Here is a 19,591-nt window from a genome sequence, read left to right as displayed (position 1 = left end):
AATTGTGCACACTTTTTCATTCATAGTTATTTGTTTTCATTGGATTAAAAATACATATTACACATATTGTTGGTTAATTGTTTTTAATTCATTTAGCCCTGACTTAACCAAACTATAGTAAATAAAAAATATTATTCTATTTATAAAATATTCAAAGTTATGTATGATTTAATTGCATAATTTTAGATATTTTATAGATAGACATGTATTTTTGGACTATTATCTATTATGGCTTGGTTTCTCAGGGTTTAATTGAATTTTAACAACTAACCAACACTATCTGTAAATTGTAGTCTTATTTCAACGAAAACAAATATGTATGACTGAAAAAGTTTAATGTGCACTGTTTATGGCGGATCTTAGCAGCCTACCTCCACCCTTCGCCACTGCTACTTACTCATTTCCAAATATTCATCAAACAGCGCGAGCCTTCCTGGATCTTGAAGATGATAGTCTTGTTCCCAGGCCTGATGCTCTCTATCTTTGTCTTTTGTATTTGCTCTATGACTTCGCTTTCTCCACCAGTTCCACATTTTACTAAAATATCGCAAAATTATTTGTTTTAAAAACATGGTTTTATTTAAATAGATACACACACCTCAATATTCAGCTGCATGCTATTGTTCCTTTTTGTATTATGGCATTATACCCTGCATGGATTTACTGTTGACAGTAAGTATTATCGCGGCCATAACAAGAAAATGTATGGGTAAACATGTATTATCCTGCAGTTGGCAAGATTGCATGCATGAATCAAAAAGGTTTGGAAGCTTCTTAATTTCCATGCGACAGGATTTTTTAGATTTGCGCCTGCGCAATGGAACAATAGTGGCGAACCTGCCGGTAAAAAAACTAACTACGACAGGTTGACCGATTTCCACTACCTCTCAAATACTAGGAAATAGTACCATAAAATGACAACATCGCGTTTCGCTCACTCATAGCGAATGATATTGGGGAGACAGTCAGCACTTTTACGTGAAAAAAGTTATTGTCACGATAGTTTAAAATATGCACGATTGCTGTCAGTAAATCCATGCATGTACAGGCACTATTAGTTCGATTTATGATCCATTTTTTTGTTCGATATAATATTAATTTTCTAATTTATTTCTAAAATTTGAACCAATCATGGAAATTTTACTATATTTTGTTTTATGGCCTACTTTCCAAAAGCATATTTACACCATAAAGCGAGGTATTGTGCAGTGTTTTTGATACATTTTTTTAAAGCTCATTACGCATAATTAACACTTACGGATAGAGTATTTCAAGAAAATTGTTGAAGCACTGCTTTCCGATCATGATAATGGCTAACTGGATGCAGAGCTCACTGAGGCATCCGGCTGGATCACACACATCTCCTTTTAATTGAAAGAACTCAGATTCTCTGGCTTTAACGTCTCCAGGATAGTCAAAGAATCTACCCTACAATCATTAAAACATAGGCACCCATTATTTCATTCTTCAATAATATAATCACACTGAAACAATTCCTTGGCAGAGCCAATTCAATCTCATAGCAGAGAATAAAATTGAATTCAATTTTCTTTTGATACATAATATGGGTATTCCAATTACTACCACTCAAACTGGTCTTTCACTAAGCGGATACACAGTGTACATAGGTAGATACAAAACCCAAGACGCCGAAAGATGAAACCCGAAGATGAAAAAAAGTCCGAAGACTGTAAATCGTCTGACTTGCGTACCAATGGAACGCCGGCATTAGACTCCAGCTATATAGAAAAGATTTCTTCAACATATCCCTATATTTCTAGCTACGTCACAACATCCAGCAGTGGAGTGATCCAGTTTGTTACAGTACCTAACAGTAGAAAATGTGACGATGATGACAAACCTTGAAGAAAGCGATGTAGATCAGCGAAGAATAGAAATTCATAAACTCAAATAGGAAGATCTTAAAAGTGTACGAGTCTTCGTATTCTGTTTGGGTGCGAGGATTCTCCAGATTTGTTAAGTGGATCGCTACTTTGGCATATATCTGTAAAAATAGCGGTTTATTCAACATAATACAGAGGATTAAGTACAATATGTGATATTAAATAAAAGAAGAAGTGAGGGTTCATCCCAATAACAAGCGGACACAAAAAGCATAATTAAGTATTAACTACAGATAAAAGAAATACATTGGAGAGAGCTTTTAAAAATAATTAAAAGAAACAATGCATAGATAATAAGAGAGTGAAAAATAAAATATACTAGAGAACATAAAAAAGTATATATGAAGAGAGAAGAAGAAAACAATATAAGAAAGAAATACTGTCATCCAGTTACAATGAATGAGTGGTAAATTGTATGTAAAACATTTCACCGTGGCACAGTTCGCCGTGAGCTTTCTTATCAGAAAGAGATGACCATACACTATACGGTCTCCAATTTTATTAGATTCAATATCAACATAGATTCAATTTTCATAGCTGATTTTGGCAAAATTCAAGAATGAAGACCTAACCTAACAAAGAATCCAGTATAACGGCTATTTTCAAAAATTGTTTGCTGCTGGCTACATGTAAAGTGTAAACTGACAAGAACCGTGTTTTATTTAGACATGAATTTTATGTCAGTACTATACGACCCAAAGAGGTTGGACAGTTTTTAATATATTTCCGATACAATATCTCACGGTGAATTGTGATACGGCGAACTGCATACCTACAAGTTTCCAGACACGGGTAAATTTTGGAGTAATTTAATTTAAAAGAGGCAAGAGAACAAAACAGTTGCACTCGATCACTGTGATGATTCATAGTTCTTATAAGATACAATGATTTGTAAATACGTACCCTTGTTAAAATCATAATGATAATTAAATTGATAACAGCAGCACTCATTGAAGTGAAAATTTTGGCATGAGTCTGAATAAAGGCGTTTCCTCCGGTGTTGCCAGCCCCATATATCACAGAAACCACAGAAATACGATAAATAATAGTGCCTAATACTGCTCCCAGAACCACCACAATCTGCAATTAAACATCAATACATTAATTTTGAATTAAATATTATTTTAATTAAGACCGTTTTTCCTCCTATCACATTTCGTCACAAAATATTTTGTCGCCCCAAGAGCAAAATGGCACTTGAGACACTTTGTGTTTGAATGTAGTTTTGCTCGTATTTTTTTCCTCTACATCAGGGGTAGTCAACTTTTTCATACTTACCGCCCACTTTTGTATCTCTGTTAGTAGTAAGATTTTCTAACCGCCCACCGGTTCCACAATAATGGTGATTTATAAAGTAGGGAAGTAATTTTACTTTATAAAGTACAGTTATAGCAAGTTAAAGCATATAATAACAATTACTTACCAAATACTTTATGTCAGACTTTCGCTAAGTTTGGCAGAATAAATCTTTATAAAACATTTTTGTTTGCGGTCGCACTATAGCGCCATTTAGTTTCACTTACGTAACGTGAACTAAACTTATGCGAAGGCGATACAAATAGTATATTTTCTGAAGTTTAAATTATCATGGTGAATTTTATGAAAAGATAATGAAAATTTTTTTAAAACCCCTACCGCCAACCATGAAAGCTGGAACGCCCACTAGTGGGTGGTAGGGACCACATTAACTACCCCTGCTCTACATTATAGGCAAAATGGCATTTGTAGAGCTAAATCCATGAAATCACAATTTACGAAAGAAAATAAAGGTCACTCGTGTATTTGTAAACTAATCTTCAATAATTAACGTATAACAAAACACATGTACACGACTTTGCCAGTCTATGTGTAGTGGTACTGTTAATGGAATATTACATACTTGTTAAATTAAAGTATCCAGTGCGTGGCCAGTTTGCCAGATGTTAAAAGCTTGTTCACACTAGGTACTCTGACAACTGCTCTCGATTTATGCACTGATGCTCATTCAATATTGGTGTATTTGAAGGTTGCAACACACTATTGCACGTGAAGATAATGATAATGAGTGTTTCATTTTCATAGATCACTCACATATTCAAAACTCTGCTTCAAAATGTAGTGTATTGGGCTATTACAGCCTATCTCAATTCGATTTATTAATCTGTTATGTGAATATGACTCTCTGATATTATTGTGGATACATATGTTTTGGTTGGTTTTTTGATTCCAACATATTTCAGTACAATTGCAATATGAAAAGGTGTATTAATTATGTAATTATTTACCATGAAAAAAACTGCACTGCTCGTAGCAAAAAACCTCAGCGCTCTTGACCATGTCGGTAAATATGGTTCCTTTTCTCTGGTGACCGGATTTATCCTGAATGTCTTCACGGAAGTCTCGAATTCTGAAGATTAATAAAGGTTTAGCTACCAATGAAGTAATGCTGTCGACTAGAGAGAGACTATTTCTCAGTGTCATCTCTGCGGCTTTATTATTCTATTCGACCATGTCCGATCCTAATAAAATCATATGGGCCTCCGTAGAGTGGAGATTTATGTTAACAGATTTTTGTTTTTATGAGAAGTGGATGTTAGCCGCTACCTCAACCTATTATGTCCATTATTAGGGACTCCAAACACAAATTGAAAAAAAATATGTGGTTTGCCAGACCTAGAATTCATAACTGGGATCTATGACATTATAGGCTGTACGACATTATAGGCGCAAGCCGCTCGTTCACGGTGGGTGTTACATTAATATAGTTGAGAGAAATTTTAGATCAGCTCTAAGAAATGCATTGATTTGTAAAAGTATCTCAAGGAGGGACGTGAATGAACATAACATGAGTTTTGGTAAGAATAATAACAAGATTCTTTATCCATATGCGTAACTTGACCACTAAATTCATTATATCACAATAGATTTTTAATAATATTTTTTGTCAGTCACTTGTTTTGACATATGCCACTTATCAGGAATAGTCATAATGAATGGAATCATGTGCTTTCTCGCTCACTCACATACAATAAAGTTACGAGTGCGAGTGAAACAAAAGCATTCCGATAGGTCTTAGAATAGTGAATATTATTTTTTCAGTTTATTGCAAAGTTACATTAGGTGCTTTTACTTTGATGACAAATGGTAATTTTGGTAATAAATAATTTTTAAAACATTAGATTTTTATTGATATAAAATATCACACATCATAATTTATTTGTCATCATTGGGAGATATTGGGAGATAATGGTCAAATAAGAAAGATGTTAAAGAAACCCTTCTTAGATAGATTCTAAAGTTTTTTTATTAAATTTGACGATGAATGTTCTTGTATTTAATTAAAAAAATATTTACCAAACTATGTACACATATACATTTTATAAAATAAGGTTTTCTTTAACATCTATGTCAAATAATGATATCAAAAATCCTACCTGGTCTCGGTTCTTCATCTTGATCTACTCCCTGAAGATCCCATTCCCAAATGATCACCGATTGCTTTCTTTTCCACAATTCCAGGAAAGTGGTAGCTTAAAAAAGTAGTAAACACCCTCATTGCGTTTGCCAGAATTGAAAGTCAACCTACTAATGTATTTATTATACATATTTGTCTGTATGTATGTCATAACTATCGAATATTATTACTACTTTGCATATACCCTAGAAGAAATCCTGGATCATTGAACGGTATCGTTCGCCATTAACAGTCAGCGCAGTATCTTCGAAGTATCAGTTATTTTTTCAGAATGGAATTGCGGCACAGGCCGACGGGTAAACTTCAATTTACAATTGATCGCCTAACTGGTTTCAAAACAATGTTTTTGGTCTTCTGCAAAATTGCATTCCTGATAAATATATTTATTTACCATCACAGTACTGAACTGTCATATGATTGTTAAATATGTTTATTAGAGAATAACTATTTCATAAATCGGTAATTGTGTCGCAGAGGTGAACATGAGCTTTTATAATTTTTTTTTTACGAAAACAGTTTATTCCATGTTGACAATTATAATAAATACCTTGTTCTGTCAGCGCATTGGCTTTTTGATCCAATAATCGTTAATTGAAAATTTGGAATTTTCATACATTTTGATGCACCATTATCACAAACTAAGATTATATGAGGTAATATTATGTTGGGGTAGGTTAGATTAGGTTAGGTTTGGCTTGGTGTAAAAAGAAAGTTGTAAAATCTCATGTCCACCTCTGCGGCACATTGACCCATAAATCTTTTTAAGATTAACTTACCCCAAAAAGACATGAAGATAGCGAAAAAGACAGTAGCGGGATTGTCAAAGAGATAAGTAATTTTAGCGAAGAGGCAAGAGTCGGAGAGTTTTTGGTAATGGCAAGCTTTGTCACACATTGGGCACAGAATTATATTGCCGGATATCGATTCGTCACATATTTCTTTGCTGAAAAAAAAACAACAGAATATTACAGTCACTATGTCTATTCATGCCTGCGTGGTACAATGTCAGAATGTCTGTCTCTGATGCCGTTGATTACAGGTTTAAATAACGTGCGTGATTCATCCAAATGACATACTGAGACGAGTGAGTAATTATTAACCATTTCTTATAAAAAAGGCACATTACGGTAACATAGACCCATTTGATCATGTAGAGGAGTTGATAATATGGTAATTTACCCATTCTAAAACTAATCACTCAACTCACGACCACGATGGTTGAGTGGTTACCGCATTGGCCTACGATGCCGTGAGGCCTGGGTTCAATCTTCATAGGATTGAACATGGTAAAAAAAAACTGATGGGAAATACTAAAGAGTTTTTAACGAGTGGAAAAAATAAAATATTGTCTATTTCCATGTAAGGCACATATTGTCTTTCAATTTGTGTAGAGTCAGAGTATGGACCTAATAGGTTGAGCAAGTGGCTAACATTCATTTCTCGTAAAAACAAAAATCTGTTAATACAAAAACCTCCACTCTGTGGAGGCCCATATGATCTTATTAGGATCGGATATGGTCGATATATATTGTGTACAACATTAATCTCTTAAATGAAAATTCTTTATTGTTTTCGTAAGATCCATTATCAATTTGAGGGTATACCTACTTAATTCTAACACTCCATCTTATCAAGAATACAAAAAAAATAATTAATTTGAACAATACATTGGCAGATTTATACATAGACCAATATACTTTATACTACTTGATAGATTAAGTTTACTTATCTTGTTATGGTTTTGAAATAAAAATAACTTTGTTTTAAAACCATAATAATGAAGTTCTACCTTGTTATCAATTACCTTGGTATATTGTCATCAGAATCCATAGATAAGAGGCCATAGAGAAAGCAGAGAGTTCCTACCAACGCTGGTGCGTACAGCATCTTTGTGTAAAATCCCAACCAGCAAAAGTAGAGGCCGATCTTATCGCCAAAATACTTTCGTATGAGCCACAATGGTTGCCTTTTGAACCATTTTGAAGGTCGAGCCCATTCGAGGTATAACAACTGAAAAATAATTGTACCTGCATAAACAATAATGCAACATAATATTTATTATCATTACTTATAATCAGTGGCGGCCGGTGGTCTTCAGAATAGCATTTTCTGGTAGTGCGCAATGGTTTACCTTCTATACCCAGCATTGGAGCATAGGGCAAGCACAAGTTCACGCCACTTCCCTCGGTTCAACGCCAACTCTTGCGCCTCCCGCCATGTCAGATCTGCAGCACGTAGGTCGCTTTTGTAGCACCGCTGCAGGGTGAGGGAGGGCCGGCCATGGCAACGGAACCCTTGAAGCTGCGCCATAAGGGTACACAGTGTCACACTCTTTGGCGGTATCAGGATCACTTGTCCTAGCCACGTAAAGGTCGTAAAGCGTCTCTCCATGATTACCTTAATCACCGAAGGCTGCCGTGTCAATAAGCTAAGATAATATCTTAGTGTAAAAAGACCGAAACGTCGAACTTCTCAGAAGGTAAATTAAATATGTCTTTGTTTATTTATTCTATTTCATAAAAAAGTTTTTAAACAGTTGATTTCATTTCAGCAGAATGATTTAATATCAATAAAGAAAAATATATGTCACGGTTTATGGCTTAACGCTCCCAACAATGAATGCGTCAGGCAAATAAATAACCGCTGATGTGTTTTTTTTCTATTGAATGTATTTGAGTGGTTTCGAAATAAATGCGGCAGTTTGTATGTTCGTAAAAGTTTGGCGATTCATTAAATCTTAAATGTGGAATTGTTAAAAATTAACTCGCCAACATTATTATAAAACAGAAACTGGCGTTTTTGTTTCTAGAGTCCTAATTTCGTGCGCCGATCATAAAGTGTGTAAAAAATGCTACACAAAACGCTACCACGGGAATATTGGACTACCCTTTAAGAAGTATACAATGACCTCATTGTAATCCTGTGCAAACTGAAAATCCATTTGGACCGCAATCGCTTTGCGCCCATGAACCGAGTATTGTTCATAATTCTGCTACATGTTCTACTTCGCGAAGTGAGTGATACACATATAAATAACAATGATAAGTTGAGTGATGTCTTCAAAAATGCAGGCAGTGCGTGTAGCACTTGGATGGTATTAGAGGAGCCGCCGCTGCTTATAATCAGGGCTTTTTTTTGAGAAATAAAGGTGCCGGAACTCACTTATTGCCAAACTTCTTACCTACTAAAGAAAATTATGTTCAAATATCATTTAAAGTAACTTTTCCTATGCCACGAAGCGCACGAAAAATTAAACAAACAAACATCAATACGAATAAACAACTAAAGTTGTAAAAAGCAAAATTGGAAAAACATCATATTTTTGAATAAAAGTATATTGTAATTTCCATGGCCCCCAAATCCTGAAACGGTCCCCCAGTCCAGGACCTTTGGCGGGCCCTTACTTATCACTAAGGTTAAAGGCAGTGCGACGCTATATAGTAGCGTTTTTCAAATGGTGTTCAAGGTAAAATTAAGGGTATTCAGTGTATTAACAATCATTAACCAAAAAATGCAATTATACAACCACATATTTTAAAATGTTAATACGCCTGAAGAAAATTAGCGCCGCAGGCGATTTTTTTATAATTAGAGCAAATTTGTGATGTGCGTTTATCTCAGTTATCTAGTCGATCCCCCAGGCTAGAGCCCTGTCAGCCCCCCCTTTGTGGAGGCAATGGTGATTTCCAAAGTCCAATTCTCGTCTGACAAATTGTCTCGATTCCTTTTATTAGTGTTTATGGCCGAATGTCTTCCACTGAGTAACCACCGATCAACGTATTTTTATAGGGTCGAAAAGTGTCAAAGGTGGTCCGACGAGTTTGATGTGCCAAAACTGTTTTGGTCTTCAACGAAGCTCTTAACTTGTTGACAGCGGAGCATTTAATTACCATTTGATTAACGCATTTAAATAATATGCTAATTATATCGAATGGCTAATTAATTAGTGTACAACAGGTGTGGGGGTAATAATTAGATTCATTTGCGAAAATTCGCATTCACATTCACTTGAAGAAAAGGCTCATCGACAAAATGATAATTCTGCAGGAGAGCAAAAAGAAGAATAAAATCGTTATAGGTTAGAAAATGGGTTTAATATCAAGTAAAATAAATTATATATTAATTTCTCATTTATTTCGAAATATAATAAAAATGGAAAAAACTAATAAAAACATATCTTACATTTTTGTGCAGTTTTATAGACTATGAGCTGATTTTTGCCTTGACTACACTTTTTTTCTACTTTCAGTTATGAAGCAAGGAAATCGTTTTTGCTAGGTTTAATGAAATCATTTTTGAGCAGTTTATAATATATAAATATCTCTATAAAATTGCGACATGTTTAGATGGAAAAAATAAATTAAATAGTACATTTTAATCATGCAATTAATTAGGTATATTATGGCAATGACCAAAATATCGGAGGTGTATTTTTGACATGATAACTATTTAGGGATGGTCCCTACGAACCCTTAAGGTAGAGCCGCGCCTGCATGTACAACTGATTCTTTCAAAAGCTATGTCTGATATTAATAAAAATGACACATATACTGATGTGAAGTTCGTACAAGCTATCACAACCAGTGTACTGATGCAGTATTTTACCAGCATATACTAAATAGAGTATCGGACAATTTACTTGCATGCTGATGAAAATAATACCTTCTTTTAGCAACGATACAATACACAATAAGCTATTGGCATGTTTATGCATACAACTAGAAACAAACACTCATCCTGGCTGTTTTGTTAATGCACTTACTCGTCTGTCAAATATTTCTCCATTGGAAGCTGATTTTTCATATCTACCCTCATGTAACGGAAAGCAGCCAGTGTACGTACCGTCATTCAGAAGTCTTCTTATACCCACCTGATAAATTAAATAAAGAGTGTTATTAAACATTTCTCATAGTAAAGTCTATTAACCTCAGAGTAATAATATAAAGAGAGTGGGTATTGTTCGGCAAAATGAAGCCATGTTTCTTGCGTATAACGCACAGTAGAACCTCAATTTATTATTATTTTAACTATGAAACGTTATACCATCATGTTGCTTCTCAGCAGGGCTACACAATTTAAACACAACATAGTTAACCATATTTTCTTCTAAATTAACTAAAAATAATTACCACTAACTTTATATTTAACACAAAAACAATAAATTTCAGCAACACATGCTCGCAGTTTTTAAATGACTAGTCATCCAAATCAATATTTACCGGCGACGTGTACAAAAGATATTTAATTCAGCCATAGAAATTCTATCTTAATCTAACGCATATTGCGGAGATATAAGCGTGCCGTATGCTTTCTCACTCGCACTTATAGTTGGTTTTTTAAATTTTCTAATTGTCGCAATTTTCTGTATTGTTATGTAAGACGTGTAATTGCATACCTTTTCCGTACTGTCATATTTGGCTCTAAGCAAAATTTGCATCACAAGTAACGATCGCTGAGCGGCCGTATGCGACGTCTCTCGGTCTTTTACTAGAAATCTGGAAAAAGATAAAATATTTAAATAAAAAAGTGTATTTTTACTGATGTTTTATTAACAGTATACATATTTGATGATTCAGGACTATTTTTAGTTACTCTACTCTACTAATATCAAAAAAGTGTTTTGGGGCGCGAATCTCAGGAGTATTTTTTCTAATGGTTATATGAGTCGCTTAGTCGCTAGACCCGCTCTGGGCGAGTTTTCAATACAATTAATTTTGAATGTGTGTATGTGAAATTTAAAACACGCACCTCAATAGGCTGGTATACTTATTGATATAGAATAGGTCTACCAATCTATCGAAGTGCGAGTCTTAAATTCTGCCCTGTTTCGTCAAAAAATCAGAATGAATATTGACTTGAGTCCCCAAGTCGGCTCTAGAATAAATAGCAGGTTACTAACCCTTTAAATTCCAGGAGGTATTAGAATGGTGGTACCCAGCGGGCCACGAATTTCTATGAAAAAATAAAACCTTCGAAACATCGTTATTTAGAAATATATTAAAAGTATATCATAAAGACTTGTTCATCGGTTAACAATATCACCATGAATACAAAAGATGGCAATATATTGTGTACAATATATTAATTTATTTAAAAAAAAAAACGATCGGGTCCAGTGTAATCAGTGTAAGGTACTGCGTGTACACACGCTCATTGCTTGTGGCAAACATCCGGCGAAATCCGCTCTACATAGCCAACCAATCAGACGTCGCGGATTCAAACCATGATTTTTAGCATACGTTTAAATCGCTATACAAACGTCACCACTACTAGCATTAACATTATCGTAAGTGCACAAAACATTTACCCGAATCTCAAAAAGACCTTCAGAGCGGGTTTAGTGATTAAGCAACTCATATTATGTTTCTCAGACTTGTTTTCGAATTATGTGTCAATACTCCTGTAATCGAGAGAATTAGGAAGAAAAATGTTTTATCTAATTTGCATGTTGTTAGTATAGTTGTAACTTAAAAATGTCAACAGTATGAAAGAAGTAGGTATTGAACATATATAATTTAGAAAAACACTTTCTGAGAGCATACATTATAACCAATAGAAAAAATCTTTTTTGAAAAAAGTAAGCCAACCCGACGGGGATTCGAACTCCGTATCTCCCAGGTATACGCCCTGATCGAGTTTGAATCCCCGTCGGGTTGGCTTACTTTTTTCAAAAAAGATTTTTTCTATTGGTTATAATGTATGCTCTCAGAAAGTGTTTTTCTAAATTATATATGTTCAATAATCAGAATGATATATTCTTAAATCTTGTGAATTATTCATTGAATAAAAGAAATAGTTAATTATAAGTAGGTATTGGCTTAACATATTCGATTCATGTTCTGGATTCAAATACACATTGAAAAACATGTGAATTTTCCAGATGCAGGATTCAAACTAGAGGTGAGTTGGAAATACTGTCACCAACCTCACTCAAGTCTCGGCATGCAACTACCCATACTTAGTACGTGTGGCCCAATAAACTTGTTCGAACACATGCAATGAGATCATCGCGACTCACCTTTCAATACTGTTGACATTAAATGTGCGCGAGCGAGATAGCATAATACACGTATGACGAGCCGTGATACACTAACTGTCATTGGCGTCATTGCTCTCTCTTTCTCCCCAGTTGTAAAGTTGGTATAGTGAATGACAGAAATGAAGACAAGTTTGTTTTATAGTAATAATATGGAGTTAGTTTTAGCTCCAGTTGGTTCCAGGTGGATTCGTCACGTCGAGTTTCTCGATTTTTTAGTGTTATAATTGGAACTTATAAGCTGAATTCAAATTTTTATGCGTGATTGTGTAAATGGATAATAATTATATAAACAATTTATGTAAAAATGGCTTCTAAAAAGCACTGACACAGCTTTGCATGCCAAACGCTCTATATAATATCCCGAATACTAGTAAATATTTTGGGACAAGTTTCGATACCAAGTATTTTTTTATACTGGTAGTAAGTATACTTAGTCTTCAAAATCGACCAGTTTTCCCACCTCTAATTCAAACCCTTGTTCAGTTATTAGTTTCAATATATAATATCTGATTATTATAATATATTCTTCATCAGACACGTCGACATGATGGCATGTTATATCAAAGTAAGTGTCTTACTGTTTAGTTTCTTAAAAAACATGAAATAATATGGACTTCTTTCACTTACTGTTCCTCCCGTCCTCCATCGGAAGGTGAGATGGAGCGCCAAAACGACGGTTCCTGTGGTATCAAAGTGTGATCCCAATCCAAGAGGGCGTGAAGTTTCCGTATCACCATGGAAATACGCCCTTCCGTTTTATGGCTTTTATTTTTTTCCTGCGAATTATGTACATAAAATCTTTCGATACACACATGATCATTTCATTTATTTCAGTGGATGGGTGCTTTAATGTTTCAAACATATTATATGAACATGCAGTGGTAACCCAAAAATCTCTTACAACTTCTAAGCATCAGTCAGTCCAGGTGTGACAGATTTGTTTTTAGCGTTGTGGACGGTTCATCCGGAAACTGTAAGATGTAACTTTAAGTTCTACCTGGTCCATTTTTTTTAGGATTTTTTTTAAATAGATCTAGGTTTTTGAATGCATTTTCAAAATTAGAACACTTTATTTGGTTACTTATTGTCCGGCAACTTGATCTTGGCTACGTGGCAAAACTGTGAACTACAATCGAACTTCCGGTTTCAAATTAGGAACGCCCCTAAATTATTCATTACATTTTTGACATTTGTATTTGACGCATCTATCTTTTACGTAATTTGAAGCTTATTATATTCAAAAGATGTCCAAAACTATACAAAGTGATGTTCGAAATATTATTAGTAAACTTTTGATGTATTGTGAAGAAGAAAAAGAGTCGCATTTAAAAGGCGAGCCTATACAATACTTAAACAAGCCCATATCACGGGTGGCGGCCATGTCTGGTATGTCAAAATTCAGTGTTGTAATACTAGAAATATTTCCCCAATTACTGGAAATTATGTTTGTTTATTATATAGTTGTGTGTATCGTAATATGTTTTATTCATATTTTTAGACGTATAATAATTAAGTATAAATGATCATTTAAGTACACTGGCAGTGTAATAATAAATTGGCGAGAAGAATATTTTCAAGAATAAACATTATTGTAATTCAATCAATTATTACAGAGATGTAAAATTTACATAAATGCCTAAAATTATATAGATACTTACAGGAAGTGTATCATTAATTTACAGGAATATCCCCAAGGACAGTTTCGAGAATTAAGAAAGAAATGACTACAGCGAGTGCCTCCTCTTCAAAAATCGTAACGCCTGGAAAAAAACGCCGTGGAAAAAATAAGATTGCATTGGACAGTATGGACTTATGTACCATACGTCAAAAAGTGCAGGAGTTTTATACTGTCCGCAAACAAGTTCCGACGCTGCAAACCTTACTAGTTTCTTTAAGAGAGTGCATGGACTTTCAAGGAAGCAAAGAATTTTTACGGCGATGGTTACATAAGCTAGGGTTTAAATTTAAAAAAAGCCTTTCTAAAAGAAATGTTATCATAGAGAGACACGGCATAGTTGCGTGGAGAGGTAGATATCTCAACACTATGCGAAATAATCGGCTTGGTGAAAATCGTCCTGTGTTCTATGTAGATGAAACATACGTGCACGCATCCTATGTTATGAATAAATGTTGGCATAGTGATGATATTAGAGGAGTTTTGAAACCGGAATCCGCTGGTCCTCGATTATGCATAATACATGCTGGGAGTGAAAATGGGTTTATTAATAATGGATTGGTAATATTTAAATCTAAATCAAAATCTGGAGACTACCATGACGATATGAATACAACTAATTTTAAACAATGGGTGGAAACACGCCTTGTTCCAAACATTCCCACAAATTCTATAATAGTTATCGATAATGCCCCTTACCATAGCGTTAAAATAAATAAACCGCCAACTATGGCCAATAAAAAAAGCGTTATGAAAGAATGGCTGAAAGAAAATAATATTATATTCGAAGAAAATATGGTTAAAACTAAATTAAAAGAAATAATTGATAGAAATAAACCAACACCAAAGTATTTATTCGACGAGCTGATCAAAGGCTCAACAGTAGTTCGTCTACCACCATACCACTGTGATCTTAACCCAATAGAATTTATGTGGTCACTTGTGAAAAGAAGAATTGCAAGTAATAATGTTGATTGCCGAGCAGCTGACATGCAAAGGCTAACAGAAGATGCTTTTGGAACAATAACACCGGACGATTGGAAAAAACAATGTGAACACACAATACATTTGGAAGAGGATTATATGATAAAAGATAGATGTTGTGAGACTATGAGTGACCAAAGTTTAGTTTTTAGTGTCAATTTTGATAGCAGTAGTGAAAGTGAATAAATTAGTATCGAGTGATGATGAAACCAATATGTCTGGTGTAGAATACCTCACATGATGATTGATTTAATCAATTTTTAATATCGTGTTCTTGGAAATGTACTTTTAAAAGTTGTGTTGATGACCTTACATATATTATGATGTTATCAATTATTTTAATCTTATTTGTATTTACGGTTAGTTAATTAGTTGTCCTCTTGTATTTTTAAACCGATAAGTAGGTACATATTGTTTTAAAGTTTATAATGTTAGGTGGATATAATTTAATTTATAGAAAATTATTTTCACAGTAGGTATGTGTTTCTACAACAATTTTACTAAAAATACGATATAAAAGACGGCATTTGTAAATTATAAAAAAATGTGATTATGTCATCAATATAATATTGAATATGTTATATCATCCACTTCTACTTATTTAGTCATAATTTGTGTTCTCCTAATTATTTAATTCATAAATACCTGCAGCAATATTATTAGTTAATGTGGGTTCAATGATAGATTTCCTTCCAAATTCAATAATTACGCTGTATTAATTAACCTAATATAATAGTAATGAGGTGAAATTATTTTTCTTTTGATACTTATCAAACAATAATTAGATTTATAAATTAATTACTTATTGAGAACAGAATTGTTATAAATTAAAAACTTAATTTCGTGGGATTTGTTTTCTCAAAAAATGACAACATTGAGAAATATTCTATAAGTGACACGGGCGACTTCCTGTTGTCGCCTAAATAATGTTGTCGTACAGTAGTTATTTAATTTTTTTTTGTACTAGGTACCTATTTCTACAATGATTCTTTTTTTTTCTTCTTAAGGGGGGACATGCTCGTCGTGGGTCAAAATTGAGTTTTTATTGTATTTTCAAACCATGATCCTGGACACTCCTTAAACGTTGTAGATAATCTATTTATATAATTTCAAAGCCTTATTATCCCTCATATTTATTTTAAACATTTGATGACTGCATAAAGTATTTTTGTTACATAAAATAGTAGGTACATGTTCAATCACGCGCGTCAATATCATTTTACTCCCTACTTTAATTATAGTTTGTCAATTTATGGCTACGGCCGTATGTTGTAGCTTAACCACTGGGGAATGACAAAAGAAATGGCGTATTTCAAAAAAACACTACCTTATTCATAGGTCAATAATTATTATAAAGCAATCATTATTCATAAGTCGTTTATCACACTTGAATGGTCAAAGACATAGCTTATAGTAAGTATCTTTAGAATCATCTTCAAATGTGTTAATCTTGCCGATTTTTTGAATAATAAAATGCATAATTCTTGTCAAATTTGGGATCACAGAGATTATCAATATAATTTTTTATCGTGAATATTTTACAAAAATTATCTCGTCATAAATTATACTAATGGTTTTATAAATGCGTTTAAAAATTAATAAATGTAAAAAATCTTAAGCAGTGAAACGATAGTGTCGAACCTGCCGGAAAAAATACGAATTACGCACAAAGCATTTTATTTGTCGTTTACAATTTTTCACAACCAGTCAAATAGCATCATACAATGACAAAAACACGTCTTGCTTACGCTTGAAGAATGAGATTGGCGAGACAGACATCACTTTTAAGTGCAAATAGTAAAGTTATTGTCGCGATAGTTGAATTTACACGCTATTGGTGTCAGTTAATCCATGCACATTTACAGGCTCTATAAAGATGAAACCAGTGTTGGCATAGGTTAATTAATTAAAATGGATATAATTAAAAAAATAAAATAACTAGGTAGCTAATAATTAATTATTGTGTTATTTATTTTAAATATTATAATAATATCATCTTACCCATGCCCTGACAGATATTGTAATTAACCTCTTCGTTGGCAGTTTGAGGCCCATGACTTCTGCGTACCTGGCTTCAGTCTTCCATGGAATGTGAACTTTCAGGAACCAAGTCTTCTCATCAAAAGAGAGACAACTGTTTTCAAGTTCTAGTTCCAAGCCTGCAAACAAATAAGTGGGTATCAAGGCCTGATCAAAAACGAACCATAAGTGCGAGTGGGTAAGCATTCGGCATGCTCATATCTTCGCACTATGAGTATAATTTATGACTGAAATAAATTTTTACCACTGATTAATTAAATATTTTTTGTAAACGTCGTCGGTAAATATGGATTTGATTGATTACATTCATTTAAAAACTGTAAAAACGTGTTTCTGAAATTTATTGTTTTTGTGTTAAATATAAAATTTGTGGTAATTCTTTTTAGTTATTTAGTAGAACATTTTTATTATGGTTGACTATGTTGTGTTGAATTTGGTAGCCGTACTGAGAAGCAACACGATGGTATAACGTTTCATAGTTAAGTTGATAATAATAAAATCGAGGTTCTACTTTGCATTATACATAAGAACCACGGCTTAATTTTACCGAACACGCGCTCTCTATATATCATTAGCATTACTCTGAGGTGGCTATAGTTTTTGTAATGGTGTAGGTAGATATTAATTATTAATTTGTGATGTGTAAGTATAAATTTTTGTGATCTTTTGTCAATTTTATTAAAATTGGTAATTTTGAGATCGGCAAATAGTTTTAATAAATTTTTGATTCGGTCAATCCAAATTATTGATGTGATAGTTTTTGATAGTCAGTTTCGTCAAATTCACCATTGCAGTTTCTTTTACCAGTTAACTAACACTGGCTTAGAGTAATAATTACTCAATTATTTATTATTTATGGTTAGATAACAATATTTATTGTTGACCATTGGCTGATATCCAATGGTTTAATGACTAATACCAAATCCATAAGGTCAAATGAATACGTGTATTAAATAAGGCTCTAAGTACCAAAAAGTAGTATTGCCTGTAGTTACAAAATACCGAGTCATTGCAGTAAAATTTCATGAAGCAGACCTTTTGAAAAATGTAGTTTTACAGTGTGAAGCAATCATGGCAGCTTCTATAATTTTAGGTATTAAGAACTCGCAAGTGTCAACACACCATCGTCAGCTATTTTATATTGAATGCCGTTGACCACTGCAGAGCTACTTACACCATTATAAATAAAACACGCCAACGGACTTACAACGTCGACAGGTTTAATTATTTTGCTGTATTTTTTTGACTTGCTTGAGGCACTTAGACTTTAGTTGAAGTTATTGGCGTTGGTATGTAGAACATTTTTCTATAAAAAATGTCAGTTTTTATGTTTTTGGTACTTAGCGCCTTAATTAATACACGTATTCAAATTAGAACATTAGATTAACTATCCAAACAAATTTCAAATAGAGGGTTTTAAGTGCTTTCATTATTGTCACCTTCTTTAATAAGATTAGACTGGAAGACCTTTCTCTGATCACACCGTCGCGCTTCAGCTTCAGTCATGACTCCGAGGTCTTCCTGTTCGTATGCGATCACCATGTCAATTCTTCTGCGACCATCACGGAACATCAACGTCTCTGGATCTAAGCCCTGAATCATTTAAAAATGACTAAATGAATAGTCATACATTTTTGACAGAAACTTTTTTTAAGGAAATAACTTTATTTATTAATTAAATTATTTCTAAAAAAGTTAAAAATTAGTAAATAAAGTTCTTCAGTCCTATACGCCAATTAGAAAGCTAAAATTGGCATATTTATAGAGTATTGCAGGGTTTATAGGGTGGGCGGGTTTTGCAAGAGCTTGTAGAGGTTTTACTCAACTCTACAACTGACAATAGCAAGTTGGAAATGACAGTTCTCATTCTCATTCTATGTAAGGTTACAAGGGCACTTAGCCCTTTTCCAAATTATCATGTGAAAAGAACCATGATAAACCTTTAAGTACTCGTAAAACATAGTTTAATATAACTTCATGCTATCTGCTGTGTAATACCACTAGTGTATTTGTGCCATATAAATAAAAGACGAAACGATATATATACCAACGCGTGTTTTCCTTCAACACAGCCCATACAATATCACATGTCACATACAAAAGCAACCGTCCTAACAAATAACAACTACTACCCTTATAAGCTTCTCCAACTTTTTGATTCTCCTTAACGTTAAATTAATACGATGCCTACTTATATTTATGTTAGGTGGAAAGCCCCTCCAACGATGTACAAAACAATATCAAAATTATTGCTAACTAATTGGAACTTTATGCTGGCATCTATTACTTAAGAAATTTTCACAGAAAAAGATCGCCTAACCCCCCAATGAAATTGGTACCTAATATAATAATCTTTTTTTTTTTTAACCATTTACAAGAAGAATGTCATGCATATGTAAACGTATCATTTCCACAATTCATAATTAATGAAACAAATCCAAATGGTTTTGACATTTTGATGTCTTCTAAAATCTTCCAAGATCCATCACAATAAT

At 33.5% G+C, this 19,591-nt stretch overlaps 1 protein-coding gene and 1 long non-coding RNA gene across 6 annotated transcripts in view; one reads left to right on the top strand and one right to left on the bottom strand.

Moving 5' to 3' along the window:
- Positions 1–19,591, top strand: part of LOC147065109 (uncharacterized) — a 459,822-nt gene that overhangs the window by 368,995 nt on the left and 71,236 nt on the right. The gene's annotated exons all lie outside the window — the stretch shown is intronic.
- The window catches only part of LOC147065110 (anoctamin-4), a 69,323-nt gene that overhangs the window by 14,838 nt on the left and 34,894 nt on the right, over positions 1–19,591 (bottom strand). For 4 of the 5 annotated variants that reach the window (XM_085956300.1, XM_085956299.1, XM_085956301.1 and 1 more), the window contains 13 exons: positions 18,536–18,689; positions 17,058–17,215; positions 13,025–13,173; positions 10,754–10,853; positions 10,121–10,228; positions 7,163–7,368; positions 6,135–6,301; positions 5,318–5,413; positions 4,169–4,290; positions 2,808–2,984; positions 1,862–2,005; positions 1,259–1,428; positions 398–537 (listed from right to left, as the gene is read on the bottom strand). In XM_085956300.1, the coding sequence (XP_085812426.1) occupies positions 398–537; positions 1,259–1,428; positions 1,862–2,005; positions 2,808–2,984; positions 4,169–4,290; positions 5,318–5,413; positions 6,135–6,301; positions 7,163–7,368; positions 10,121–10,228; positions 10,754–10,853; positions 13,025–13,173; positions 17,058–17,215; positions 18,536–18,689 (1,891 nt within the window). The remainder of the gene's footprint in view (positions 1–397; positions 538–1,258; positions 1,429–1,861; positions 2,006–2,807; positions 2,985–4,168; positions 4,291–5,317; positions 5,414–6,134; positions 6,302–7,162; positions 7,369–10,120; positions 10,229–10,753; positions 10,854–13,024; positions 13,174–17,057; positions 17,216–18,535; positions 18,690–19,591) is intronic. The other variant, XM_085956302.1, reaches the window with a different exon arrangement.

Source organism: Rhyacophila brunnea, unplaced genomic scaffold (assembly GCF_057557595.1).
Source record: "Rhyacophila brunnea isolate RB1 unplaced genomic scaffold, BYU_Rbru_1.0 scaffold_6, whole genome shotgun sequence".
Classification (NCBI taxonomy): Eukaryota; Metazoa; Arthropoda; class Insecta; order Trichoptera; family Rhyacophilidae; genus Rhyacophila; species Rhyacophila brunnea.
The sequence above is the reverse complement of the archived record's forward strand: the minus strand, read 5'-3'. Positions and strand labels throughout refer to the sequence as shown.